Raw genomic sequence first — 27,937 nt, 5'->3', positions numbered from 1 at the left:
ATGCCCACACAACCACTCCTTCCCAGTTTCTAAAAGAATAAAACAAAATTTATTTTAAAACTTTTATTTCTGCAAAGCCAATCAAGAAGTGTTGGAAGGAAAAAGTGTAAAAGTTATCCTTGCATATTTGGGAAATTGAGCAAGCACTTAAGTTTGAGAAAACGAGGATCAAAGGCAGTACCCTGCAACTTGTATTTTAAAACAATGATGATGTCCTTTCTTAAGCAACATTTCTTTTTTCCCTAATAGCTACAATATGATACAGTACGCAACAGCTCACTTGAAAGTGCTAGAATCAAAAGGTAAAGAACGCCATAAGCCATCCCACTTACAATTCCTACTATACAATGCCTTTTTGGTGCTTGATAAATCAAGCATTTCTGTAGCATTACATTCAATAGAAAAATCTCTCATACTTTGGGTTTAAGATCCTTGTCCCTCCAGTTCCGATGTTGTGACATCTGACTCTTCATCATTGTAAATATTTTCAGCCTGGAGATAACAACCAAATAAATTGACAGGTAAAACTCCCCAAGGTTTTTACAATGTCATCTAAAACCAGAATTTAATCTGTGAATCCACATTTTAAGATTCACTGTCAATTGTTAAGTATTTTCATTTTTGCATTTGCTGCCCATGCACTGCTTAGTCATTGTTCACAAAAAGTTCAAGCTTCACTTAGAGGGAACAACTGCCCTAATGAGGCCTGCGTAGTAACTCAGCACCTTAAGTATCCCTCCTCTCCGATCCTTCATGTCTATGACACCACAGACACTGGAGATAGAACAGAGTGAAACAATGAAATTCAGCAGATGCTGTGCATCATATGTGTATATGGAAACATGCAAAGATTTCTCCCAAACCAGCAGGTGCTACACTACAGATAGTGGAATCGAAAAGGTTTCTTTAAACTGTTAAGAATATGTACCTAAACAAAAAATCACTATTATAACTTTTATTATAATTATCAAAAATATTTTCAGCTCACCATTTGCCATATCTGCATGATGTTATCCTCCGACACTGAGCAAATGACCCAAGGTTCATTGGGGTTCCAACTAAAGTCTGAAATCTTGGCAGTGTGCCCTCCATGAATAAACTATTAATAAAAGAACAAAAGGGCTTCGTTTTATGTCCATTCTTATTAATTCTAGTACTTAAAACGATTTAAAATAATTTCCAGAACATCCATTTATTTTTATTTGAGAGAGAAAATGGGCACACCAGTGGCCTCCAGCCAATGCAAAAGAACTCTAGACACATCTGCCACCTTGTGCATCTGGCTTACATGGGTATTGGGGAACTGAACCTGGGTCCTTAGGTTTCACAGGCAAGCATCTTACTTTTTACTTGAAGGGACTTGCCAAGGCCCTTCAGCTGCTGCAAACCAACTCCAGACCCTAAACCCTCCCACCTGCGTGTGTGACAGACATTGCACCCTTGCATCACTTTGTGTCTGGCTATACATGGGACCTGGAGATTTAAGCAAGCGTTCTTAGGTTCCACAGGCAAGAGCCTTAACCATCTCTCCAGCCCTTAAATTTTTGTTTATTTATAAGAGAGAGAATGGGTGTGCCAGGGCCTTCAAATGCTGCAATGGAACTCCAGATGCACATGCCACTTTGACATTTAGCTTCACACGTATACTAGGGAAATTGAGCCTGGGTTGTTAGGATTTGCAGGAAAGCTCACAACATCTATTTTTTTAAGGATACAGAGCTGCCCCACAACAGGTGGGTGAGGGCTCTAATAAACCACCTTCATGCCTCAACACTGTTCAAACTTCCAGGAAAGGGTCCAAATGCCATTCAATACCTATATGTGTACTTTACCTATATTCACCAAATGCTGCTGTTTGTTAACATGTGTTTTCTGTCCACATGCACCTTACATTCAAATGGCTCAGTAGACTGAGCTTGTTTAATGTTGCAGATAGGACACTTCTCCGGCCTGTGTCACCCAAGGACATTTTTCTATAACCATGATGCCATTTCTAAACTGAGTATTAACCAGCATTATTGGCTCGTGCAGTTAGGTGTCTCAGGATAGCAATAAATGTGGTCCAGTACACTGTAGATGACAATGCCATGTTGCAATGGCAAAAGGCTGAACACATGGTATTTCCAATGTGCCTGGCCACATACTTGAATGTCCAGGTTATCCACCATCCTTTCACAGTATTCCTTTACCTTCACGTCCCAAGGTATACAGTGCTGCAGGATGGAAAACTCCTGAGACTACAGATCCACACATTTTTTCCTCATAACATCTAAGCCTAGAGAACTTAAATGCTTAATTAGGGAAGCAGTCCTATTATTCACAAAACTAGTTGTAGGAAGGTACCACACTCGTATCTTCAAATTAGGACTTCAAGGAACCAGTTTTTTGCAAGGGCAAAAAACATTGTTTAAACAAAGTTTGACTTGATTCTAGTTTTGACAATGGTCTGCCAATTCAATTATGCAATGTGACTATTTCAACTAATTATTGTAGGTGAGATGGGCAGGGTAAGATGACTTACACCTATAATCCTAGCTCTCTTGGAGATTGAGGAAGGACATCTGCTATGAGTTTAATCCCAGCCTTGGCTACATAATGAGATTGTGTTCCAGAAATGAGAAGCAAAACAAAAAACTACTTCTCTTCCTCCCTCTTTCTCCTCCCTGTGTCCCAGGTATGTGACCATCCTACTCAACCCACAAATGAATTTATCTTAAGAATGTTGGGATTTAAAACTTTCAAGGCCATAATGTACAAAGAATACATTTTCCTGTTATCAAAAAATTGCTTGGAAACCTTGAAACCAGGCCAAGTAAAATGATCATGCAAGAAAGACTATATTCCACTTTTATGAAATGTCTAGAATAGACTATTACTACCCCCCTCATTATGTAGCCCAGGTTGACTTTGAAATTGTGATCTCCTTGCCCTAAAACTTAAAGAGACAGATCAGGGGCTACTGAACAGAATTGGGAGGTGATACCCACAGTGCTTTTCTTGCCAAATAAAAATACTCTAGGGCTGGAGAGATGGCTTAGTGGCTAAAGTACTTGCCTGTGAAGCCTAAAGACCCATATTCAACTCTCCAGATTCCACATAAGCCAGATGCACAAGGTGGTACATGTGTCTGGAGTTTGCATAGTGGCACACCCATCCTCTCTATCTGCCTCATTCTCAAAGTATTTTGAAAATAATCTAGAATTGACTTGACGGTTGAAAAATTATTACCATACTAAAAAACCCCCACTGAATTGTATTTTTTTAAAACATGTGAATTGTGTGATATGTGAATTATTATAGCTCAATAAAGCAGTTACCAAAACCGAGCGTGAGAAAGAAATAGTTAGGAAGCCTTCCATGGTGGTGCACGACTTTAGTCTCAGCACTCAGGAAGGCTGAAGTTGGAAGATGACTATTAGTTTGTTTGAGGCCAGAATGATTTCCAGGGCAGGCTAGGCTGGAATGAGACTCTGCTTGAGAAAAAAGAACTTAGAAACAAAAGGCTTTTTAAGAAAATACTTAAACCTGTTTGTAAAGTCTGCTCTACAAACAAGATTTCTCAGAATAAGTCATGCAAAATAAAGCATTTATATGCTACCATCTGTTTAGGGCATTAGTTTGTTAGGAAATATTGTTTTTGAAACAAGGTTCCCTATATAGTCCCACTTTGTCCTCCTGCTTGAGTCTCCCAAATGCTGATTCCTTAAGCAGCAGTGGTTTGAACCCTGAATATACTGGTTAATTTTAGGCTCCTGTCACTCTTGCTGATTTCTGGAGCTGTTGGACATGAGAACCAGCTGGCTAAAAAGGAGTAAAAGGGGCTAAGGCAGTTTCTATAAAGTGGGACTTATCATCATCTGTCTTGGGCTTACACTCAAAGGCCTTCTTTATTCTTTAAAACTTGTGGGTTAAGCTCAAGTGTACCAAGAATTAGTACTGGCATAAGAGCTAAATAAAACATATGTTGTAGAGTGATACATGACTATCTGCCAAATGACTGGAGGAGACAAATACTGAATTCAGAGCAAGGACAAAGAACCATTACTAAATCTGGCAACGCTTCACCAAGTGCCTTGAACTTGAAAATCAGGTTGTTAAATTTTTTTCCATACAGCTAGAAAGTGTTAAGTATTACTAACTGAATAGCAGTGACAGAGCTCTCCCACCCCCTAATATTACCGCTGAAACCACTGAGAAAGTACACTATTTTCAGAGGATTAACTTACTCTCACTGAAACATTCATACTGCTTTAGATATAATCCAAAGCCTGAACATAGTAACTTCCAAGATTTCCATTTGAAGCTATCAGCAAAAGCCAGAATTTGAAGCATCGACTAATTTTTTTTTTGTTTGTTTTTTGAGACAGGGTCTCCCCCTAGCCCAGGCTGACCTGGAATTCACTTGGTAGTCCCAGGGTAGCCTTGAACTCAGCAATCCTCCTACCTCTGCCTCCTGCGTGCTGGGATTAAAGGTGTGCACCACCACACCTGGCCAATTTTTGAGAAAGATGAATGGCAATGCAGTTGCACACATTTCGTCTTGTACCAGAGAGCCAATACATACCAGGAGTTCCGGAGGCCCATCTTCGGCATCTTCTGCTGATTGTTCTTCTCCAATTTTACTGGTAAGAAGGAGTATAATGCTTTCATTACTAAAACTTCTTGTAGTATAGTTTACACTAAACCAGTATCAGCCCACAAAATGTATTTTAAAACACACACCCCCATTGGACAAACATTTCCATAACAAAATAGGGTTCTTCTATAGATTTCATGGGAAAAAGTTATTTACTACAAATGTGCTATAGCTTATTTACAACAAGCTACAGAATGAAATGTTCATAAGAAACATTAAATCAAAACCTGTCAGTAGTTTGCTGTTCAGTTTTGCTTTTTGAGGTAGGGTCTCACTCTAGCTGAGGTTGACCTGGAATTTACTATGTAGTCTCAGGGTGACATCAAACTCAATATGATCCTTCTACCTCTGCCTCCCGAGTGCTGAGATTAAAGGTGTGTGCCAACATGCTCGGCAAGACCTGTCAGGTACCTTTTTAAAAAAAAAAAAAATATTTTTCTTTAACTGAGAAAGGGGGGGGGAGAGAATGCTGTCGGCTATCTTTTTGTCATTTATTTATTTGAGAGAGAGAAACGGGGCAGGGGGAATGGGTGTGCCAGGGCTTCCAGTCACTGCAAACGAACTCCAGATGCATGCCCCTTGTGCATCTGGCTTACGGGGGTCCTAGAGAGTCAGACTGGGATCCTTTTGGCTTTGCAGGCAAATGCCTTAACCACTAAGCCATCTCTCCAGTCCTGTCAGGTATCTTAACCATGGTGCATACTTAGAATCAAAAGGCCAAACACTTATAAGGATATACACATGAACTAATGTATAGTATCTATTGTCTTAAAGCCTTTTGATTTCCAAGAGTAAAGTACAATTAAAGATTAGTAGTATGGACCTGTCTATAGCAACAGAACAACTTTCAGCTATTCAGCTATGGAATCTATAAGCCAAAGGAAGGTACGTTTGGATTCTTGTAGGGGTGGCAGTAGAGTGGGCATTAAAGCCAGAGCTTCACATATGCTAGGCAAAAAGCTCTTCTACCACTAGACCTTCTCCTCCTACCCCAAATTTTTTTTTGAGATATGGTTTCACTTTAGCCCAGGTTGACCTGGAATTCACTTGATAGTCTCAGGGTGGCCTTGAACTCACAGCGATCCTCCTACCTCTGCCTCCCCAAGTGCTGGAATAAAGGCTTGAAAGATTTTGTTGTTGGTTTAAGATAGGGTTGCACTATGATTCCCCAGGCTGGCCCTGACCTCATAATCTTCCTTACAACTCACATAAACCTAACCAATCCTTGTGCTAACAGACTCAGCCAAAGGTGTTCTCTTAAATATTTCAATTAGACTATGCTACAGTTACATATCAATGTTAGCCCTAGCTTACAACTAGCCTAAATACTGATTTTATTAGGAATAGCTACAAAAATCTTCCAAACCAACAAAATAACAAAAAACTACCCCCAACCAGCCTTCCAAGTGAGACTTCTCCTTTCCATACATAACCAAATTCACCTGTGAATTTGTTAATAACATTTTAACATATAATTTTACCTAGTGAATTATAAATCATTATGCATAATGCCCACAAGTTATTTATTTATTAGAGAGAGAGAGAGAGAGAATATGAATATGAGAATGAGCATTCCAGGGCCCCCAGCCACTGCAAACAAACTGCAGATGCATGTGCCACTATGTGCATCTGACTTATGTGGGACCTGGAGAATCTAACCTGGGTCCTTAGGCTTCACAGGCATGCACGCTAAGTGCTAAGCCATCTCTCCAGCCCAAATTACTGATACTTTTATGAGTAACTCGGCCTACCAAGGCATGGGACTTCCAAACACTGTTACACCACTTCATAAACAACTAGAGGATTTGCATTTTAATATTAAAATTGTGTTCAAATAAAAATTTCTGCTTTAAAGATTTTCTTCTACATCTTCAAGCCTCTACCATGGCATGAGTTCCCATAAGAATCCAGAAACATCTGATATTCTAAGTTTTCCATACAGACATTTCATTTCACAGTGTGACTTCCACAGATTGACGAATGAGCATACTGTCTCTGGAATTAAGGCAGCCTTGAGTTGGTTTTGCAACACTGGAGATCAAATCTAGGGGTCCTGAGCAAAGCAAGCAAATGCTCCACCATGGAGCCTAACTCCTAGCTCTCATCCTAGGTTTTAATATTCTAATTTAGTGTACTTCAAATATAAGCAAGAAGATATTTTGATAACTTTATGATTTAAACCTAAGATGGTGAAATCGCTGAGAGGCACCTGACCAAGCAAATTAATGGCTCTTATAAAGGCTCAGACAAGGGAAACTGGGTGTGCTGTCATATGCCTTTAATCCCAGCACTCGGGAGGCAGAGGCAGGAGGATTGCCTTGAGTTTGAGGCTACCCCAAAACTACATAGTTAATTCCAGGTCAGCCTGAGCCAGAGTGAGACCCTACCTCAAAAAAAAAAAAAAGAAAAAAAAACACAAAAAAAACCCCAAAACAACAACAAAAACCCAGCAACCAACAAGATCCCAATAGAGCCAGGTGTGGTAGCACATGCCTGTGGATCCTAGCACTTGGAAAGTTGAAGCAGAAAGTTCAGAAGTTGAGAGACCTGCCTGAATATAAGACCCCAACAGTCTTGCTGGTATGACATGAAGAACTGGTGTCTGTCTCTCTGTCTCTCCCTCATGGTACTAGAGCTCTATGCTTATTTCTTCTTATGGAAAAAGTTGTTAACTAGTCATCTGGATATAAGCATACCACTTCTTCATGCTTGAAAATTGAAAAACATCACAAAATTTTGTGGTATGGTTCATTTGCTGATCTACCTTTACATCACGGAACTAAGGCTCTTAATATTAGGTAGTTTAAAGTTTATCGATGTGAGATTAGCAAATTGATTTTCTAGCTTATCCATTATTTTGCATACTGTGCCAGATTTTTAATTATACAGTACTTGGTCATCAGATTGTAAATTACCTTAAATCCCACACATTCAGGCGGCGATCAGTACCACTTGAAGCCAGAATAGTCTCATTATGTGGAGACCAGTGGACCTAGCAATGGATATTTTAGAAAATATATTTAATGATTCCTTACAAAAAACCTTTGTAGGTTTGTAGCTATTATTCCAATCCATGATATTTCCCCATTTCACATTCTCTATCCACTTCTCAACCTTCAAACCCTCATTGTCTTAGGCTTTCGAGTGTATCCCCTCCCCCTGATTGAACCCAGAGTCTTGCACTTGCTCTACCAAAGGACTAAGTCCCCCAACTCCATAAGTAGTCTTAAAGGGCCCTGATCCCTAGCCTGCCACCAGGAAGGTCAAACTCCCTGGTTCTGAAGTGGTGGTCCTATTAAACCTTTTCAGTTGTATAACCACCCCAGAGGCCTTTAAACTTCAGTCTAACCTAAAGTATGAAATCTCTGCTAAACCATGTACAAAACATTTTTTTTTTTACTAGTAACCCACCATAGTGGTACAAGTTACTGAAGAATTTGAATTTATATTTTTAAACTGATTTTGTATTATTGCTTGGACTTTTCCTGTACTTCTGAGCTTATGGACTTTCAAAAAATTCCGAAGTGGTTTCCCATTAGTTGATACATTAGAATCAAGAGGCACTTGTAAAAAAAAAAAATCCAATGCCCCATGATCAATAAATAAAAATATTTCAAAATATTCATCTGCCACAAGTTACCAAAATTTGACATACAGACATCAGAAAACTATTACATACCTGGAAAATTTCATCCTTATGAGATTCGAAGGTATGGAGTTTTAACTTTAGATTACGCAGGTCCCACAAAGCTACAGTCTAAAAACGAAAGGCAAAGTGAAAATGATTTCTGTCCTTTAAGACCTTTAATATATATACTTAATGAAAGCACAAAACAATAGGGTTTGGTAAATACAAAATAGGCAAAAACTATGAAACCTTATCTGCAGAACCAGTTGCTAGAATGAACTCGCTGTAGGGATTGAACGAGAGGCAGTTGACCTCAGCAGTGTGCGCATCCACCAAATGGCTTGGCTTAGAAGTGGTATTGGATCTGGTGTCCCATCTACAACACAAAAGTACAATGCACACAACACCTAAGGAGGACACTGAGTCTCCCAAACCTATCAAACCTACTTGGCTCCCCATTCCACTTTGTATAATGGTCTGCTATGTTCACCCTTTGCAAAGACACTCAAAGCTGGCAAAGTGGATTCCAACCACTAAATAACATTTTATACCTCTGGATAAGAACTAGTGCTATCCCAGCACTTGGGAGGCAGAGATAGGAGGACCACCATGAGTTCAATGCCACCCTGAGACTACCTAGTAAATTCCAGGTCAGCTTGGGCTAGAGTGAGGCCCTACCTCATAAAAGAAACAAACAACAACAAAAACACCTAGAGCTATTATTTCTGATTCTAGGCTTAATAGCCGTAATTTGATACTTATAACTAGCCTCAAATTTCAGTATTTTACCCTTTGTCTAAGATAGTAGTTACTTCATGCCACACCCTAATGGAATCACTCTCCCCGCCCCACCTCTAACCAGTTAGGCTGGGTCTCAAATTTAGTATTTATCACTAATAAGTCTTTTATGTCATACTTACATAGCCATTTTTCTCTCATTTTTTTTGAGGTAGGGTCTCTAACCCAGGCTGACCTGGAATTTACTATGCGTTCTCAGACTGGGCTCCAACTTGTGAAGATCCTCCTACCGTGGCCTCCCAGGTGCTGGGATTAAAGGTGTACACCACCACACCTGACTGTTTTTTTCTCATTATATATATATATAGTGTGTATACACATACATCAGGGTCTCACTATATATAGGTACAGTTAATTGTATGTCAATTGTATCTCACCTGAAGCTATTTCTATTTTTTTTTTTTTTTGGTTTTTCGTTTTTCGAGGTAGGGTCTCACTCTAGCCCAGGCTGACCTGGAATTCACTATGGAGTCTCAGGGTGGCCTCGAACTCACAGCAACCCTCCTACCTCTGCCTCCCGAGGGCTGGGATTAAAGGTGTGTACCACCACGCCCGGCTTATTTCTAATTTTAAGACCACAATTTTAGGATTAGAACTTAAAAGATGGACTCTAAGGGCCATGGACAAGGTTCAGAGGACAAAAGTGCTTGCTTCACACAAGGATATAAATTCAATCCCCAGCACCCACATAAAAAGTCAAGTATAATTGCACATGCCTGTAACCCCAGTACTAAGGGGGAGGAGGTGGAGAAATTAGGATGGCTGGGGCTCCCTAGCTAGCTAGTCCAACTGAGAAACAGGGTTCCAGGTTCAGGGACTGTCTCAGGGAAATAAAGTGAAAGAATGACACAGGAGGACACTAGTATCCTCTAACTTCTGCACAGGGTGTGTATATAGGCAAATACACAATCAAATCAGTCTACCACAATCACTGATGGCCATTCATATCACCTATCAAGATCCCACTGAACTTTCCATCTTACATCATAAGTTTCTGATCATCAGCAACAGATCCAAACAAGGACTCATGCAGCAGGTGCCAGGCCACATCCTCTACAACGGCTGAGTGGCCAGTAAAGATTGCTTTAGCATCCACAATTTTGCCTTCTTTTGGTCCTGCATTTATATCCCACAAGCAGACAGTCTAAGGGAAAAGAAGGAAAAAGAACAAACAAAACACTAAATTTACAGGCTAATATGTTATTTTTTTAAGTATTTTATTTTTATTTATTTGACAGAGAAGGGGGGGCAGAATGGGTGTGCCAGGGCCTCCAACCACTGCAAACAAACTCCAGACACGTGTGCCACCTTGTGCATCTGACTAACGTGGGTCCTGGGGAATCGAACCTGGGTCCTTTGGCTTTACAGGCAAGCTCCTTAACTACTAAGCCATCCCTCCAGTCCCAGGCTAATATGTTACTTAAAGGCATCTTCATTAGAAACAAAAGCAGAGCCAGGCATGGTGGCACATGCCTTTAATCCCAGCACTCAGGAGGCAGAGGTAGGAGGATCACCATGAGTTTAAGGCCACCCTGAGACTCCATAGAGAATTCCAGGTCAGCCTGGACTAGAGTGAGACCCTACCCTGAAAAACCAATAACAGCAGCAACAAAACCAGGCTGGGATGTAGCTCAATGGCACAGGCTTGCCTAGCATGTCCTAGGCACCCTAGGTTCAATCCCTGGTACCACAGAAAATTAAAAACAAAATAAAACTAGGTAAGTTAATATACATGAAATACAGTGCAACTTCCATGATGTGTGGAGGGGAGAACTAGCATGGTAGCATGCAAGGGCCAGGTCCTCAATTTGGCATTTCTACCTAACTGTTATTATTAAACATTTAAGTATTCTTACTTCATGCAGATAATCAGAAATCCAGGAGCTGAGGGAGGAAAAAAAAAAAAAAAAAGGAAAATCCAGGAGCTGATCCTAAAAATTCATAATTGGCTTGGAAATGTGAAAATAAAACTTAAAACATATTTCTTAAAACACAAAAGCAGCCGGCAGTGGTGGTGCATACCTTTAATCCCAGAACTTGGGAGGCAGAAGTAGGAGGGTAGCTGTGAGTTCAAGGGCACTCTGAGACTACATAATTAATGAATTCCAGGTCAGCCTGAGCTAGAGTAAAACCCTACTTCAAAAAACCAAAACAAAACAAATGATTTTGGGACAATTTTCCCAACCACTAGAGATGTGGTATAGTAGCAGGATGACCCTGGACCAGAACCCCTTACTGGTTCTATTAACAAAGCTTAGGGCTTACACTCAGATCCCAGTGCCATGTTCCTTTAGACATTATGCATCTGAGCAGAGGTTACAAGGCCTTCTTCAGGGCTTGAAGATCACAGCAGCCCACAAATCATGAGGCTTCAATGATCACAGCTTTCTCTTGACATCTCACCACAAAAAATGAGCTAAGTCTTGTTTTTGTGAAAAAAAAAAAAACTTTAAAATGTAGTGCAGTGATTATTAAATAGTTTAAAATCCAAAGGAGTTCTCAAGGAATACTGCACTAATAACAAAACCAATGATAGAGATATTGGCTTCATCTCTTTTTAAGCCATTTCTTTTTGCAGTGCTGGGGGTGGAACCCAGGGCCTCATGTATCCTAGGCAAGCTCCATACCACTTAACTGTGCCCCTAACCCTTAAGCTATTTTCTTACATGAAGGGTTGCTATATAACAAAGCTATTTATTTCTCAGTAACAGCTATTTTCCAAGTAACTTTTTTTTTTGTTCGTTTTGTTTTTTCGAGGTAGAGTCTTACTCTAGCACAGGCTGACCTGGAATTCATGGTGATCCTCCTACCTCTGCCCCCTGGAGTGCTGGAGTTAAAGGCATGTGCCACCATGCCTGGCTCTCAAGTAACATTTTTAACATAGTACATGTGCCATGATGGAAACAATTTATCTAGTAAGGGATTTGTGTCTATAATACAAAAAAATATTTCTCACAACCTAATAAAATGACAACAAACTGTAAAAAGAAAGGACTGAGGAGCCAGGTGTGGAGGCACACACCTTTAATCCCAGCACTCAGGAGGCAGAGAGAGGTAGGAGGACCACCGTGAGTTCAAGGCCATCCTGAGACTACATAGTGAATTAAAGGTCAGCCTGGGCTAGACCAAGACCCTACCTCAACCCCCCCCAAAAAAAAGAAAGGACTAAAAACATAATTTCCCAAAAGAGATAAAAATAACCAATAAGGAGACCCTACCCTGAAAAAGAAAAACAAAAACCCACAAAAACCAAAAAAAGTACAAAAGACAATATTCATTAGTCATCTGAGAAATGCAATCAAAACTGACAATGAAATATCACTACACAAACACTATGACAGCTTATATACAAAATGACAGTAAGTGTTGGTGAGGATATGGAGAAGAGAGAACATTCCTTCATGCTGGTAGGAATGTAAAATGAGCAGCTGCTATGAAGTTTGGCAGTTCTTCAAAAAAACGAACCAAACCACAGTGTTACTATATGAACCAGCAATAATTCCATTCCTAGGTAACTAATGAAAAATGAAAATACATTATTTCATATTTTTAGTTTTTAAACTGTACACAAGTGTTCAAAACATCACTCAAAAAGGTAACAACTCAAATGTCTATCAAGTGGTAAGTAGAAGATTACTCAGCCACAAAAGGAGTGAAGTGCAAGTATTATTACTTAAACATTAAGTTAAAGAAGCCAGACAAGAAAAGCCACCTATTATAAAATCCCATTTACATAAAGTATCAATTAAGCCAGGCATAGTGACATGCCTTTAATCCCAACACTCAGGAGGCAGAGGCAGGAGGATAACTGAGAGTTCAAGGCCAGCCTGGAACTACAGAGTGAGTTCCAGGTTAGCTTAGGCTCGAGTGAGACCCTACCTTGAAAAAACAACAACAAAAATTCAGTAATAGTAAAAAGAAAGAACAATATCCAGGTGTGGTAGCACCTGCCTTTAATCCCAGGACTTGGGAGGCAGAGGTAGGGGATCACTGTGAGTTCCAGGCAAGCCTGGGTTAGCGTGAGACCCTACCTGGGGATGGTGGTGGTGGTAGTGGGAACAAAACAAAATGAAAAAAAAAAAGGTGGTTACTAGTAATTAGCAGAAGGAAAGCAGGGAGTGCACACTTGCCCCACAAAACTTTATATGCTTTCCATCATAAGCACCTGTGGGTCCTCTTTTACTAAGCAATGGAGTCTTTTTCCTACCCTACCTACATTTTTTTTTCAAGGTAGGGTCTCACTCTAGCTCAGGCTGACCTGGAATTCACTATGTAGTCTCAGGTGGCCTCGAACTCTTGGTGATCCTCCTACCTCTGCCTCCGGAGTGCTGGGATTAAAGACATGCACCACTACACCCAGCTCATACATTATTCAAGAGATTTGTGGGCTGGAGAGATGGCTTAGCGGTTAAGCGCTTGCCTATGAAGGCTAAGGACCCCGGTTCGAGGCTCGGTTCCCCAGGTCCCACGTTAGCCAGATGCACAAGGGGCGCACGCGTCTGGAGTTCGTTTGCAGAGGCTGGAAGCCCTGGCGCGCCCATTCTCTCTCTCTCCCTCTGTCTTTCTGTGTCTGTCGCTCTCAAATAAATTTAAAAAAAAATTGAAAGTGAAGGAATATCACCAAACTCTTTCTATGAAGCCAGCATAATACACATTATTTTCAGTAACACATCAAAAAGAAAAAAAAAAAAGAGATTTGTGAAACCCTCAGGCTTCAAAACAACATAGTCTGAAAACAACAGCTATAAAACCTAGGAAAATACTGTCACAATAATCAACAGTATTATCTTAGCAAGCTTTCCATCTGTATAGTGTTCCTCTAGTGCAGAACTGTCTTGTAACATTCTCTCTCACAGTATAACAAAGAACACATTAGGAAGAACATGTTTCTTACATGGTCGTCTGATGCACTCAGGAGATGCCCACTCAAATTAGAATTCCAGGAAAGTCCATAGCCTTCCTTTTGGTGACCTCTCAGTCTAAGATCAGGATTACATTCTCCACTTGGGTCTAAGAGAAAAAAAATACATTAATCCACTAAGTCACCTGTTTATCAGAACTCACAAAAACAAACTCTCACTCCTTCAATGAATTAGCCATAACAGCAATTCCACACGAACCATTTATCTGACCCCCAAGTACTTTGAAAAGTAGTTCTTTTGGTTTCATTTTAAATACTCAAGGTAATCTTAACCTCATTATCATTAAAAAATGCTTTCCCTGGAAACTCAAACACAGAAATATGGAAAACTACAGCTATCAACCACCCTCAGGGCAATTTCTTTTTCTTTCTTTTCTTTTCGAGGTAGGGTCTCACTCTAGCCCAGGGTGGCCTCGAACTCACGGTGATCCTCCTTCCTCTGCCTCGAGTGCTGGGATTAAAGGTGTGTGTCACCACACCTGGCACAATTTCTAGAAATATTTCTAACATAGATCTGTCCTTACATGTTTCTAGTGTAGTCTGCAACCATGGATGAGCCTTGGACAACCTGAGAATGTGACCTTTAGAAAATTCTTTATGTCACTATCTGGTGAAACAGTTGTCAGCCCAGAGCAGTAGGGAAATGCTGTAGCAACCTGTCAAGACTTTAGGATTACTTTGCAAGAACTCATGATATGTCTGGCTTCACTGGTAAGGTTCTGAGTTTTCATGACCATGACTGACCATGGAAAAGTCAGGCGTGGTGGTGCATGCCTTTAATCCCAGCACCCAGAGGCAGAGGTAGGAGGATAGCTGTGAGTTCAAGGCCACCCTGAGACTACAGAGTGAATTCCAGGTCAGCCTGGACCAAAGTGAGACCCTACCTTGAAAAACCAAAACAAAACAACAACAACAACAAAAAAACCAAACCAAACCAAAACAAAACAAAACAAAACAAAAAAAAAACCAAAAAACAAAACATGTCTATGTGACTAGACTACCATTTGAAACTCTAGACCCTGGGATTCAAATAGACTTTTCTGGAAAGTCACTAAGCACATGTTCTTGTGGTTTGCTGTTACAGAAAATGCATGTCCTGCTGGTCATGGTGGCACACACCTTTAATCCCAGCACTCGGGAGGCAGGGGTAGGAAGATTACAGTCAGTTCAAGACCAGCTGAGACTACCTAGTGAATTCTGTCAGCCTGAGCTCGAGTGAGACCTACCTTGAAAAACCAAAAGAAAAAAAAATGCATATCCTGTTTAGCCTGAGAGGAAGGACTCAGAAGCCTGTGCCTGACCTCTCTAGAAATCTATCCACCTAATATCTATCCTTTCCCTTTTGCAGTGCTCTGAACCCTTTACTGTAATTAACCTTCCCTACAAATATAACCATTTGTTAGGTTCTTCTGGAGAATTGAGCTTACGGATAGTTCTGGGACTCTCCAACTTGTAACATTTAATACTATACAGCAAGGCCAGCCTGGGACTACAGACTGAGTTACAGGTCAGCATGAGCTAGACCCTACCTCAAAAAACCCATACACACACACACACACACACACACACACCCCACAGAGTGTATTTTAGATGGCAGGTTTTTAAAACTTTACCAGTGTGAATCAAGAAGTATGTTCAAGGGCTGGAGAGATAGATGACTCAGCAGTTAAGGGTATTTGCTTCCAAAAGCCTGATAGCCTGGGTTTCAATTCCCCAGCACCCACATAAAGCCAGATGCACAAAGAGACATGCATCTAGAGTTTGTTTGCAGTAGCGTATGCATGCATGCACATATACACACACACACATGTACTTACTCTAATGAATAGAATATTTTTCAAAGAAATATGTTCAAGTAAAGGCTTAGTTTTCTTATTACATACCTGGCTTAGCTGGGTGTTTTGTATAGTCAAAAACCAACACATCAGAAGATGGTGTTTTTGTTGCAATGATGTGAGGATTCTGCGGCATGTAACGAGCACGGTTTACTTCTCCTTCATGATTGATTTTGATTTCACATTCAATTTTTCCTGTTACAGAACCAAAGCCACCAAATTCTAATGTGAGGAGAAAGAAACAAACACATACACTTAGGATTAACTACCATGAGTCAATTGGTTCGGTCAACCCAGCAGACTTTACCAACAGAATAGAGCAGAAATTGATGAGACAGATAAAGGAAACTTAAAAATATAGGCCCCTTGCCATGTGAAATTTATTATTATTATTTTTTAAATTTACCTTTATTTAATCCTAGCATTTGGGGGGCAGAGGAAGGAGGATCACCGTAAGTACAAGGCCAGCCTGGGACTACAGAACGATTTCCAGGTCAGCTTGGGCTAGAGTGAGACCCTACCTAAAAAAACTGTATTTATTCATTTGCAATCACAGAGGTGGGGGAGGTTGGTTTATAAGGTCTTCCTTGTGCTACAAATGAACTCCGGATATATGTAACACCTTGTACACATCTGGCTTTAAGTGGGTACTGAGGAACTGAACCCAGGCCAGCAAGCTTTGCAAGCAAGCACTTTTAGCTGCTGAACCATATTCCCAGCCAAAATTAATTTATTCTTAAAGCCCATATGCATTAGAAATTACTGGCATCTGTATTATGTATGATATTTCAGTTTCACTTTGGATTTAAAACAATTAAAAACTCGCCTCTTTCAGTTACAAAGATAATAAACAGACAATTTTTGTATTGAATGCAACTCATTTCAAACTGTTGTTTCATAAAAACAATGGTTCTACTCACAAGAATATGGACATTGGGTTGGGGATATAACCTAGTATTAGAACACCTGCCTAGCATGCACAAGGTAAGTATAACCTCTAAAAATTAGCAATGGTACATATATAGTGTTATAGCCTTCAAAAAGGTCTTGTAAAGTAACAAAGCTGCATAAAAATTCTGTTAACTTCTGAAAAGTAGTAAGGTCTTAGCAGAGGGCTGGAGAGATGGCTTAGCAGTTAAGCGCTTGCCTATGAAGCCTAAGGACCACAGTTCAAGGCTTTATTCCTCAGGACCCACATTAGCCAGGCGCACAAGGGGACGCACACATCTGGAGTTCGTTTGCAGTGGCTGGAGGCCCTGGCGTGCCCATTCTCTCTCTCTCTGCCTCTTTGTCGTTCTCAAGTAAATAAATAAAAATAATCAAAAAAATTAACATATTTAAAAAAAGCTCTTAGCAGAAAAAATATAAGCAGATAATATCTAAGCAGATATAGCAAACAAGAACATTTTCTTTTTGGTGACTGTAGATAAAAATCTGAACTAGGGACTAGAGAGATGGCTTAGCGGTTGAGGCACTTGCCTGCAAAGCCAAAGGACCCAGGTTTAATTCCCCAGGACCCATGTAAACCAAAGGCATGAGGTGGCACATGCATCTGGAGTTCGTTTGCAGCAACTGGAGGCTCTGGCATACCCATTCTCTTTCTGTTATCTGCCTTTTTCTCTCTCAAATAAATAAATGAAAAATATTGTTTTAAAAATTGAATTAGTTGCCAATACCTAAGAAGTTTAGCAAGCATCACAATGTAATAGTCATTTTTTTTCTGACTAATAATGCCCCTTTGTACATTCTTTCTCATTTCATCCTGTGTCTAAAGTCACGTACCTCAAAATGTCTAATGGGGCAAAGCAGGTTAAGTAGGCAGGTAAGTAAAGAGAAAGGAGATAGTAATAAACACACTGAAGCCAGACATGGTAGCACATACCTTTCATCTCAGCACTTGGGAGGCAGAGGTAGAAGGATTGCTGTGAATTCCAGGCCAGTCTAGGACTACAGAGTTTTAAGTTCCAGGTCAGCCTGAACTAGAGTGAGACTCTATCTTGGGGGAAAAAAAAAAAAAACTGAAAGGAATAAACCACTTTTCAATTCTTGATGAATCAACTTTGGCCCCTAGGGGTTTTGTCTTTTTTTAAAGACAGGGTCTTGCTATGTAAACCCAGGCCAGTGGCCTTCAACTTTTGATCTTTCTGCTTCCGTCACTGGAGTGCTAGACTTACAGGAATGCATTGTCCTTCAACCCCCAACACTCCTATGTCTCAGTCAGCATCTCGCCACTCTTCTTTGTAGTGGACACAGAGGCATGCCTACATTACACAGTAAGTGGTCTCAAAAGAACCAAACAAATATTAACAAAGAGGCACAGTGGCACCTTTAATCCCAGCATTCAGTAAACAGAGTAGGAGGATCGCTGTGAGTTTGAGGCCAGCCTGAGACTACATAGTAAATTCCAGGTCAGCCTGGGCTAGAGTGAAACCCTACCTTGAAAAACCAAAAAGAACAAGCGAATGAACTACTGGCAATACCTACCCCAAGACCAGTGTAATAGGAGGAAAAGCTGATGACATTAAAATAAAAAAGAAACTGATTGAGAGGGGGAGGGATATGATGGAGACTGGAGTTGTGAAGGGGAAAGGGGGGAATTACCATAGTTTATAGTCTATAATTATGGAAATTGTAATATTTTTTTAATACTTAATTGAGTTCCTGTGAATCACCTAGTTTGCAGACTGATTCTAATTTTTTTCCTCTAAGGTAGTCTTCATTCTAGCCCAGGCTGACCTGGAATTTACTATGTAGCCTAAAACTCACAGCAATCCTCCTACCCTGCCTCCCAAGTGCTGGGATTAAAGGCATGCACCATCACACCTGGCTTAGTCCAAATTTTTCAATCCTGCAAATAATGCTATTGTGAAATCCTATTACACATGTGGGTGAGTAGTTCACTATGATAGTCTTAGAAGCTACACCTCAGAGCCAAAAGCTAACAATGTAAGTCAAAAATAGTATATGCTTTAAAAGAATACTTTCACATCAATATTGGAATGTATAGTATACCTACCTCCTTTGTCACTGTCACAATGGGAAGCATCAAATTGTGCATCATCATTGGGAATATGAACTCGAGCAACCACCAGGTGATTCTGCTCATCAGATGTATGAGTGCCCAACACTAGCCAATGAAGGGCATAGTCCTTTCCTTCTGGTCTGTTTAAGGAAAAAAGAAAGCAAGCCACACTCATCTTACAGGAACTCTTCAGTTGCTAACAAATTCAGTCTATTTCCTTCAAAGTATATTAAAATTTCTTTAGTAAAGCAACCCATCTAGTCACCAACTTTATTAACTCCACATGTTCAAATGTAAAGAAATACTCTAATCAACACAGGTTTGCTTCTTTCCTGAAGTCATCCCCCCTTGCCTCAACTACAAATGTGAAATGTGAATACTGCCTTTTCTACAGAAGTAACTCAGTAAACAGACATTTACACAGGAATCCATCGTTGATCCTCATCCGCATATATCCTGGCTTCCCACTTTAAATATACCTTCTTCCAATCATCTGCATTTTAACTAGATGGGGCTGGAGAGATGGCTCAGAAGTTAAAGGAACTTGCTTGCAAGGCCTCATGGTCTAGGTTTGATTGCCCGGTACCCACATAAAGCCAGAAGCATCAAATGGCACATGCATCTGGAGTTTGTCTGCATTGACAAAAGGCTCTGGTGCACCCATTTACACACACTCACTCTCCTCTGCTTGCAAATAATTAAAAATATTTATTAATTTATTTGAGAGAAAGACACATAGAGACAATGGACACACCATGGCCTCTAGCTCCTGTAAACGAACTCCAGAATCATGTACCATCATGTACATCTGGTGTTATGTGGTTACTGGGATCCTTGGGCTTTTCAGGCAAGCGCCTTAAACAATGAGCCATCTCTCCAGTCCAGCAAAAATACATTTATTTGAGAGAGTGAGAGAGAGAAAAAGAGGAAGAATGGACAAACCAGGGCCTTCAGCCACTGCAAATAAACTCCAGATGCATGCACCACCTTGTGCATCTAGCTTCACGTGGGTCCTGAGGAACTGAGATCAGGTTCTTAGGCTTTACAAGCAAGTGCCTTACCACTGAGCAACTTCTCCAGCCCTACAATTTGATTTTTAACAAAACAGATGCTTCCAATTTCCCAGTTAAGTGGTAATGAGGTAGAATGCAAAGAATAAAGTGTGATAAATCAGGAAAATTGGGTGTAAATCCTGGTTTACACTTAAAATTAGATAAATATGCAATTGTTTAAAGCAGCTTTCCAGAAGCCTGTTTATTCACCTAAAAAAGTTGTTGTTGTCATCCTCCCTCACCCCCAAGCAGGGTCTTACTCTAGCCCAGGCTGACATGGAACTCACTTTGTAGCTCCACACTGGCCTCAAACTCAGTGATCTTCCTACCTGATTACTAAAACTAAAGGTATGTGCCACCATGCCTGGCTCCAAAAATAGGCTTTAAGTGCAAATGCCATGATATACAACCGTTTTTGTCTGTGATGCCTACAGTTTCTGAAATATACACTCAGTATTACCAACCTGTTCTATAGAAACTCACCTTGAAGCTGAAGAACTTGCCAGTTCCTCTTGGCACACTGGTACAATAAGTGATTTTTGCACTGTTATGTATCAACAATGCTTCCCCGTGTTTATGTCATTTAGAACACCAATTTTCTTTTTTATTTCTTTTAAAATATTTTTATTTATTTGCAAGGAGAGAGAGAGAGAGAAAGAGAAAGAATGGGCACACCAGGGCCTCTGGCCACTGTGAATGAACTTCAGACACACGTGCCAAGTTGTGCATCTGGCTTATGTGGGTCCTGGGGAATTGAACCTCGATACTTTGGCTTTGCTGGTAAGCACCCTAACCGCTAAGCCATTATCTCCAGCCCTAGAACAGCAAATTTCAATTGTGCTTAGTCCCAAACTCAGGTACAAAGGCTGAGAAGTAGGTCCCAACATCAGAAAAGTTAGGCCATTCATCTGTTTCTAAATTTCTTCAGTTGTACAAAGGAACTAGTGGTTTTCTTTTTAAAATTTTATTTATTTATTTATTTGAGAGCGACAGACACAGAGAGAAAGACAGATAGAGGGAGAGAGAGAATGGGCGCGCCAGGGCTTCCAGCCTCTGCAAACGAACTCCAGACGCGTGCGCCCCCTTGTGCATCTGGCTAACGTGGGACCTGGGGAACCGAGCCTCGAACCGGGGTCCTTAGGCTTCACAGGCAAGTGCTTAACCGCTAAGCCATCTCTCCAGCCCGAACTAGTGGTTTTTTAACCAAGAAAAAGGGAAGGTAATAACTTACAGAATCTTTTTTTTTTTTCATTTTTTCAAGATAGGGTCTCAGGCTATCCCAGGCTGACCTGCAATTCACTATGTAGTCTCAAGGTGGCCTCAAACTCACATTGATCCTCCTACTTTAGCTTGCCTCCTAAGTGCTGGGATTAAAAGCAGACACCATGACACCTGGCTTTTCAGAATCAAATTTTATCAAGTTAAAATTTGACATGCTATAAAACAGAAACACACACAATTCCAAAAACAAAGTAAGTATTCATTTTATTTGTACACAGAAAAAAAAGTCACTTAGGGTGGGTATGGTGATACATGCAGAGGTAGGAGGATCACTATGAGTGGCATACCTATTCTTTCTATCCCTCTTCTCTCTCTTTGCTTGCAAAAATAAGTATTTTTTTTTCTTTGAGAAAAATTAAGCTCTAGCTGGGTATAGTGGTGTACGCCTTTAACCCCAGCACTCATGAGGCAGATAGGAGGAATGCCATGAGTTCAAGACCACCCTGAGACTATATAGTGAATTCCAGGTCCGCCCGGGCTAGAGTGAGACTCTACCTCGAAAACAAAACAAAAAACTGTAGCTCTGACGTGAGGTCCACACCTGTTAATTCCAGTTACTCAGGTTCTATTCACCAGGATCCACATAAAGCGGATGCACATAGCACATGCAGCTGGAGTTCCTTTGCAATGACTAGAGGCCCCAGCACACCCGTTCTCTTCTCTCTCTCAAACAAATAAATAAATAAAATTAGTGCCAGGTGTGGTGGCTCATGCCTTTAACCCCAGCACTTGGGAGGCAGAGGTAGGAGGATCACCATGAGTTGGAGGCCACCCTGAGACTACATAGTGAATTCAGGTCAACCTGAGCTAGAGTGAGACCATATCTCAAAAAACAAACTAAAAGCCAAATCATCCCACAATTTGTTCCTACAACTTCTCTATATACAAACAAAAAAACACATTAATATGTAATTCAACTATTTTCTGTTAAACTCCTAATGTTAAAGTAACCGGTCTGTGAGAAAACAACCTAACACAGGTTGAGTATCCTTAATCCAAAATGCTCCAAGATCCAAAACTACACCTGTGGCTGGGGAGATGCCTCAAGGGTTGCATGTACTTCCTTGTAAAGTCAACCAACACCAGTCTGATTCCTCAGAACGCATGTAAAGACAGATACAAAATGTGGTACAAGTATCTGGCCTTCATTTGCAGCAAGGCAAGAAACTGATGCCTATGTGCATACACATATACATGCACACACACACTTTAATTCTAAACTTCCTGGGTGGTGGTGATGCATGCCTTTAATCCCAGCACTCAGGAGGCAGAGGTAGGAGGATCACCAAGAGTTTGAGGCCACCTTGAAACTACATAGTGAATTCCAGGTCAGCCTGGGTTAGAGCAAGACCTTACCTTGAGAAAAAAAAAAATGCTAGACCTGATTTTTTGTGTGACTAGTCAAAGCACAGGTGCACTGAAAATATACTGTAGCATAGTTTTCAGGCACTGGATGTGGCAGCTCATGGCTGTGCAAGCAGATTGTCACAAGTTTCAGGTCAGCCTGGGTAATAAAGTGAGACTGTCTCTCAAAAAAATTATTTTCAGGGGCTGGAGAGGTGGCTTAGTGGTTAAGCGCTTGCCTGTGAAGCCTAAGGACCCTGGTTCGAGGCTCGATTCCCCAGGATCCACACTAGCCAAATGCACAAGGGGGTACACGCATCTGGAGTTTGTTTGCAGTGGCTGGTGGCCCTGGCATGCCCATTCTCTCTCCCCCATCTTTCTCTGTCTGACACTCTCAAATAAATAAATAAATAAAAATTAAAAAAAAAATTTTCAGGCTATGTGTAGACGTAGGTCCTATCTCTAAGATATCTCATTAAGTCTAATGGGGAGCTGGAGAGATGGCTAAACAGTTAAGGTACTTGCCTGCAAACTCTAATGTGTTCGACTCCTCAGTACTCAGGTAAAGCCATATGCAGTGGCACATGCATCTGCAGTGGTTGGAGGCCCCAGTGCGCTCATCCTCTCCCTCATCTTTTCTATCACTCTCTGCTTGCAAATATTCAAATACACCTTCCAAAATCCAAACTCTTGTGGTCTCGAGCATTTATAGGAATACTCAGCATGTACTATCTTTAAAGACTTTAAGCAAAACATATTATAGATAACATTAAAATAGTTTTCAAGCAAGGCATGGTGGTACATGCCTTTAAACCCAGGACTTGGGAGGCAGAGGTAGGAGGATCGCCATGAGTTCAAGGCCACCCTGAGACTACATAGTGAATTCCAGGTTGGCCTGGGTTAGAGCAAGACCCTACCTTGAAAAACCAAAAATAATAATAATAATATTAGTAAATAAATAAATAATATTTATATGTTTTCATTGCAATCCAAATGAAAAATATGTATTTCAACTCCTACAAATTATTTCTCAACAGGAAGGGGTAGGAAAATCAGCAGCACTTACCACCTTAACTGTGTTCTTACTCTGTGCAAGAAACTTAAACATGTAGAACTTTAATTAAATCCCTCAAGCATAAGTAGCTCTAAAACCTCCAGTTGTCTTTATTTTTATTTTTTTAAATTTTTTGTTCATTTATTTGAGAGCAACAGACACAGAGAGAAAGGCAGAGAGAAAGGGGGGGGGGAGAGAGAGAGAATGGGTGCGCTAGGGCCTCCAGCCACTGTAAACAAACATCAGACGCGTGCGCCCCCTTGTGTATTTGGCTAATGTGGGTCCTGGGGAATCAAGCCTTGAACCGGGGTCTGTAGGTTTCATAGGCAAGTGCTCAACTGCTAAGCCATCTCTCCAGCCTTCCAGATGTCTTTAGACTACACACCTCAGATAGACACTGAACAACTTGCCTTATTCACAAAACTAATAAATAGAGGCAGGATTCAAACCGAAATCTCTGTCCTTAAAATGGCTGCTCTTTTCTATCATGCTGCATCAAATTAAAAAGATGGAAAAATAACAAATTTTTAAGTCTGCTTAACAGGAAGGCACTTTTTTTTTTTTTTTGAAATACGGTTTCCCTCCAGTCCAGGCTGACGTGGAATTTACTAAGTAGTCTCAGGGTAACCTCAAATTCAGTGATTGTCCTACCTCTGCCTCCCAAGTGCTAGGATTAAAGGCATGTGCCACCACACCCAGCAAGACAAAAAATTTTTTTTTAATTTTTATTTATTTATTTGAGAGCGAGAGAGAAAGAGGGAGGCAGAGGGAGAATATGGAAGCGCCAGGGCCTCTGGCCACTACAAACGAACTCCAGATGCATGGGCCACCTTGTATATCTGGCTTACATGGGTTCTGGGGAACTGGGCCTTGAACCAGGGCCCTTAAGCTTCACAGGCAAGTGCTGAACTGCTAAGCCATCACTCTAGACCCCAAGACAAAATTTTATTGAGGCAGGGTCTTATTGTGTATGTAGCTCAGGCTGGCCTAGAACATGTTTCTCCTACCTCAGCCTCCTAAGCACTTTGATTATAGATGTACCACCATACACATAACTCAATTTTAAAATCAGTTCAAAAGTAGTTTTAAGGTGCTGCTGGGGAGATGGCTCAGTGGTTAAAAAAGACTCTTGCTGTGCAAGCTATAGTCCAGAGTTCAGATCCCCAGTATCCACATAAAGCCTGACACAAAGTAGTGCACATGTCTGTAATTTCAAGGTACCCATGGCAATGGGAGGTGGAGACAAGAGAAGCTGGAAGCCTGTGGGCCAACTAAACTGGCCCTGGGATGTGGGGGAACAAGAGACCATGTCTCAAAAAAAAAAAAAAATGGACAAGGAAGACCAATGCCCTCCTGAATTTGTCTTCTGACCTTCATATGTGTGTGTACACATAAACATACACAAAAATTAAAATAAAATAAAAAGTAGCTGTGATCGCCAAGAGTTCGAGGCCACCCTGAGACTATACAGTGAATTTCAGGTCAGCCTGAACTAGAGTGAGACCCTACCTTGAAGAAAGAAAAAAGAAAAGGAGTTGCAAAAGTATATGTATGGGGTACAGCTCAGTGCTAATGTGTATACCTAGCATGTGCCAGCACTGGGTTTGACCCCTAGCACTGCAAAATATAAAAAAGCCAATGCCACCGGGCACACCTTTAATCCCAGCACTCTGGAGGGAGAAGGAAGGAGGAGTACTGTGAATTCAAGGCCACCCTGAGCTAGAATGAGATTCCACCTTTAAAAAAAAAAAAAAAAAAGCTAATGCCTACAAGTATTTAGCTCTTCTCTAAGATTCTTTCCACACTTGTGTACAAGTGTAATTGCAATTATTACTAGAGAAATTTTACAACTATCTGAAGAAGACTTTTATTAAGATTAACAGTTATCAAGGGCTGGAGAGAGATGGCTTAGTGGTTAAGGCATTTGCCTGCAAAGCCAAAGGATCTCAGTTCAATTCTCCAGGACCCAGGTAAGCCAGATGCAAAAGGGAACACAAGCATCTGGAGTTCGTTTGCAGTGGCTGGAGACCCTAGCATGCCCATTCTGTCTCTTTCTTTCTCAAAATAAATAAAAATATATTTTAAAAAGATTAACAATAAGCTCAAACTATATTCCATACTATAAATCATTTAACAGTTTTTCTTTGGTCAACAACTGTCAAATTCCCTTCCCTTATACAGTTCTATTAGGTGTCCTATACATGTGCCTATTTATCACATAAACCTTAACTTCACCAGGCCTTAACAACTTGTACATGTATGCTATATTTTCCAATTCAAAAGGTGTTTTTTTTTTTTGTTTTTGTTTTTCAAGGTAGGATCTCACTTTAGCTCAAGCTAACCTCAAATTCACTATGCAGTCTCAGGGTGGCCTTGAACTCAGTGATCCTCCTACCTCTGCCTCCTGAGTGCTAGGATTAAAGGTGTGCAGCACCAGCTGGAGAGATTGCTTAATGGTTAAGGCAATTGCCTGGAAACCAGATTCAATGTTTGTGTGAGATGCACAAGGCGGCACATGCCTCTGGGGTTCGTTTGCACTGGCTAGAGGCCCTGGTGCATCCATTCTCTGCCTTTCTCTCTCAAATAAATTAATTAAAATATTTTTAAAGAGGCTGGAGAGGTGGCTTAGTGATTAAGGAGTTTGCCTGCAAAGCCAAAGGATCCCGGGGTTCGACTCTCCAGGACCCAGGTAAACCAGACGCACAAGGGGGCACATGCATCTGGAGTTCATTTGCGGTGGCTGGAGGCCCTGGCACACCCATTCTTTCTCTCAAATAAGTAAGTATATAATTTATATTTTTTAAAAAGAAAATTGGACTTCGGTCCAGAGATGATGTCTGTAATATGTAATGTCAGATAAATTTAGTATTTCCTACAATCATTTATCTTAGAACAGACTCTCCCCTTCACCACATTTATATGCCAAAAATCTTCTCATCACTTAACTTTTTTAAAAAAAACTACATGTGATATCATCTATGGGCTGACTGCGTATTTACTATGCGTAATACCAAATACCAAAACTAGAAAATTCAAACCAGCCGTTAAATGTATGCAAAATAAAAGTTACCAGAAACCCTTACTTAGTCACTTCAGGAAGCCACTGAACAGTAAGACTGGGCCACTGAAGAGCATGGGTCATAACCAGGTCATACAGAAACGGTGTATTCTTCTTCCAGATTTTATATTCTTCGTTGATGACACGCTCCTCCACAGTATCTTCAAACACTGAAATTTGGAGAAAGCCCACACAATTAAGTGGCTAAGAGGGATTGAAGTCAGAATCTGTACACGGACACCGGAGGTCACCTCGAGATGGCCACACCTAATCTATCCTTTCCTTTTACCTACACTGTGCACACGAACAACCGCGCTCCCACAATGCGAAGAGAATACTAACACCAGGAAGCTTATTAATTTTTTTTTCCACTTTCAAGATCAGTATTTCCTGCGCACACCCAACTGGGCCAATTAATTGCACGAACGTTCATATTGCTCAGCCTGTTGCAGCTGTTTGCACCTGTTCTAAGATGATAATCTGTATGCAAAGGGGCTCCAAGACCCACTCGGAAAGACCAATCCACGTGTATAAGAAACCCACAGGCCTGTTTCCTCCATTGCCTCCCGCCCCGCCTGCAGAGGCCCTAGTTCCCACCACGCCAGCGTCGGCAGCCATAGGCCGGCGGGTTCCAGAACCCCTCCTCTCCCCCTTCCATCCCGTACTAGGGCCGCGACCCCTAGGCGGACGACGAAGACGCGCGGAAGGAGCCACAGAGCTCGCCTCTCAGCGGTGACCGCCTGCGACCCCGGGCCAAGGGCGCTGGAAGGAGCGAAGCTGCGGAGGGGGTGGGGAGGGGGGAGGGGGCCTCCTCCTCGGCCCCGCGCCCGGAAGTGCTCGGAGCCCTCCGCGAGGCTGCCGCGTCCCGCGCAGGCCCCTTGAGGAGCGCGCCCGGCCCCGCCCCCTGAGCCTCACGCCAATTCGCGCCTTTCCTCGACGCGTGCCGCGGCCTCGCGTGCCCGCCGCCCCCCGCAGCCCCGGCGCGCGCCGCCCCGCAGGGCCTCTTACTCTCTTTACTCGCCATCTTGCGTCGGGTCGTTCGCCCCTTGTTACCGCCTTGGACTCCTCTCGCTAGCCCAGAGCAGCCCGACGCTGACGCTCCTGCCTTTCCCAGGCGCGTCACACCGAGCTCTCAAAGCCCGAGCTCTGTGTCGCTGTCTGGGTGATCCCCAGACGCCGCGTCCTTCTCTCTTGCCTCCTCCCCGCTTTCGGGTACCGAGGTCTGAGGCTCTCTTCTCTCTCTCTCCAAACTTGGAACGAGACTTTTCAACCCGCGCCTCCCAGCCCGCCCAGGCAGCTGAGCGCAGG

The 27,937-nt window shown here is 41.5% G+C and overlaps 1 protein-coding gene across 2 annotated transcripts; it reads right to left on the bottom strand.

The window, feature by feature from the left end:
- Window positions 1-48: 48 nt before the first annotated feature.
- Window positions 49-27,937, bottom strand: Rbbp7 (RB binding protein 7, chromatin remodeling factor). 2 transcript variants are annotated; one of them, XM_004667924.3, is made up of 12 exons: window positions 27,638-27,937; window positions 26,655-26,799; window positions 18,835-18,980; window positions 15,867-16,040; window positions 13,957-14,072; window positions 10,046-10,206; window positions 8,514-8,640; window positions 8,316-8,393; window positions 7,552-7,628; window positions 4,565-4,622; window positions 989-1,099; window positions 49-492 (listed from the first exon to the last, which is right to left on the bottom strand). In XM_004667924.3, exons 1-12 carry the CDS (start codon window positions 27,651-27,653, stop codon window positions 424-426), a joined length of 1,278 nt encoding a protein of 425 aa, XP_004667981.1. In that variant the 5' UTR covers window positions 27,654-27,937; the 3' UTR covers window positions 49-423. The 2 variants fall into 2 exon arrangements, with proteins under 2 accessions (XP_004667981.1, XP_044996058.1); XM_045140123.1 differs by lacking the exon at window positions 27,638-27,937 and adding an exon at window positions 27,227-27,302.

The sequence above is a fragment of the Jaculus jaculus genome, chromosome X (genome assembly GCF_020740685.1).
Source record: "Jaculus jaculus isolate mJacJac1 chromosome X, mJacJac1.mat.Y.cur, whole genome shotgun sequence".
In the NCBI taxonomy this organism is placed as follows: Eukaryota; Metazoa; Chordata; class Mammalia; order Rodentia; family Dipodidae; genus Jaculus; species Jaculus jaculus.
Note: the sequence above shows the minus strand (reverse complement) of the source record. Positions and strands in the feature narration are given on the sequence as shown.

What these genes read in the sequence shown, in the direction of transcription:
- Rbbp7 (XM_045140123.1), bottom strand. Translation starts at nt 27,287, where the DNA reads ATGGAAGGGGGAGAGGAGGGGTTCTGGAACCCGCCGGCCTATGGCTGC. An exon ending in CTGAATGTGTGGGATTTAAG is followed by an intron (nt 4,623 to 7,551) that starts GTAATTTACAAT and finishes CCTTCTTACCAG; the next exon opens with TAAAATTGGAGAAGAACAAT. An exon ending in TCATGCAGATATGGCAAATG is followed by an intron (nt 493 to 988) that starts GTGAGCTGAAAA and finishes TGTTATCTCCAG; the next exon opens with GCTGAAAATATTTACAATGA.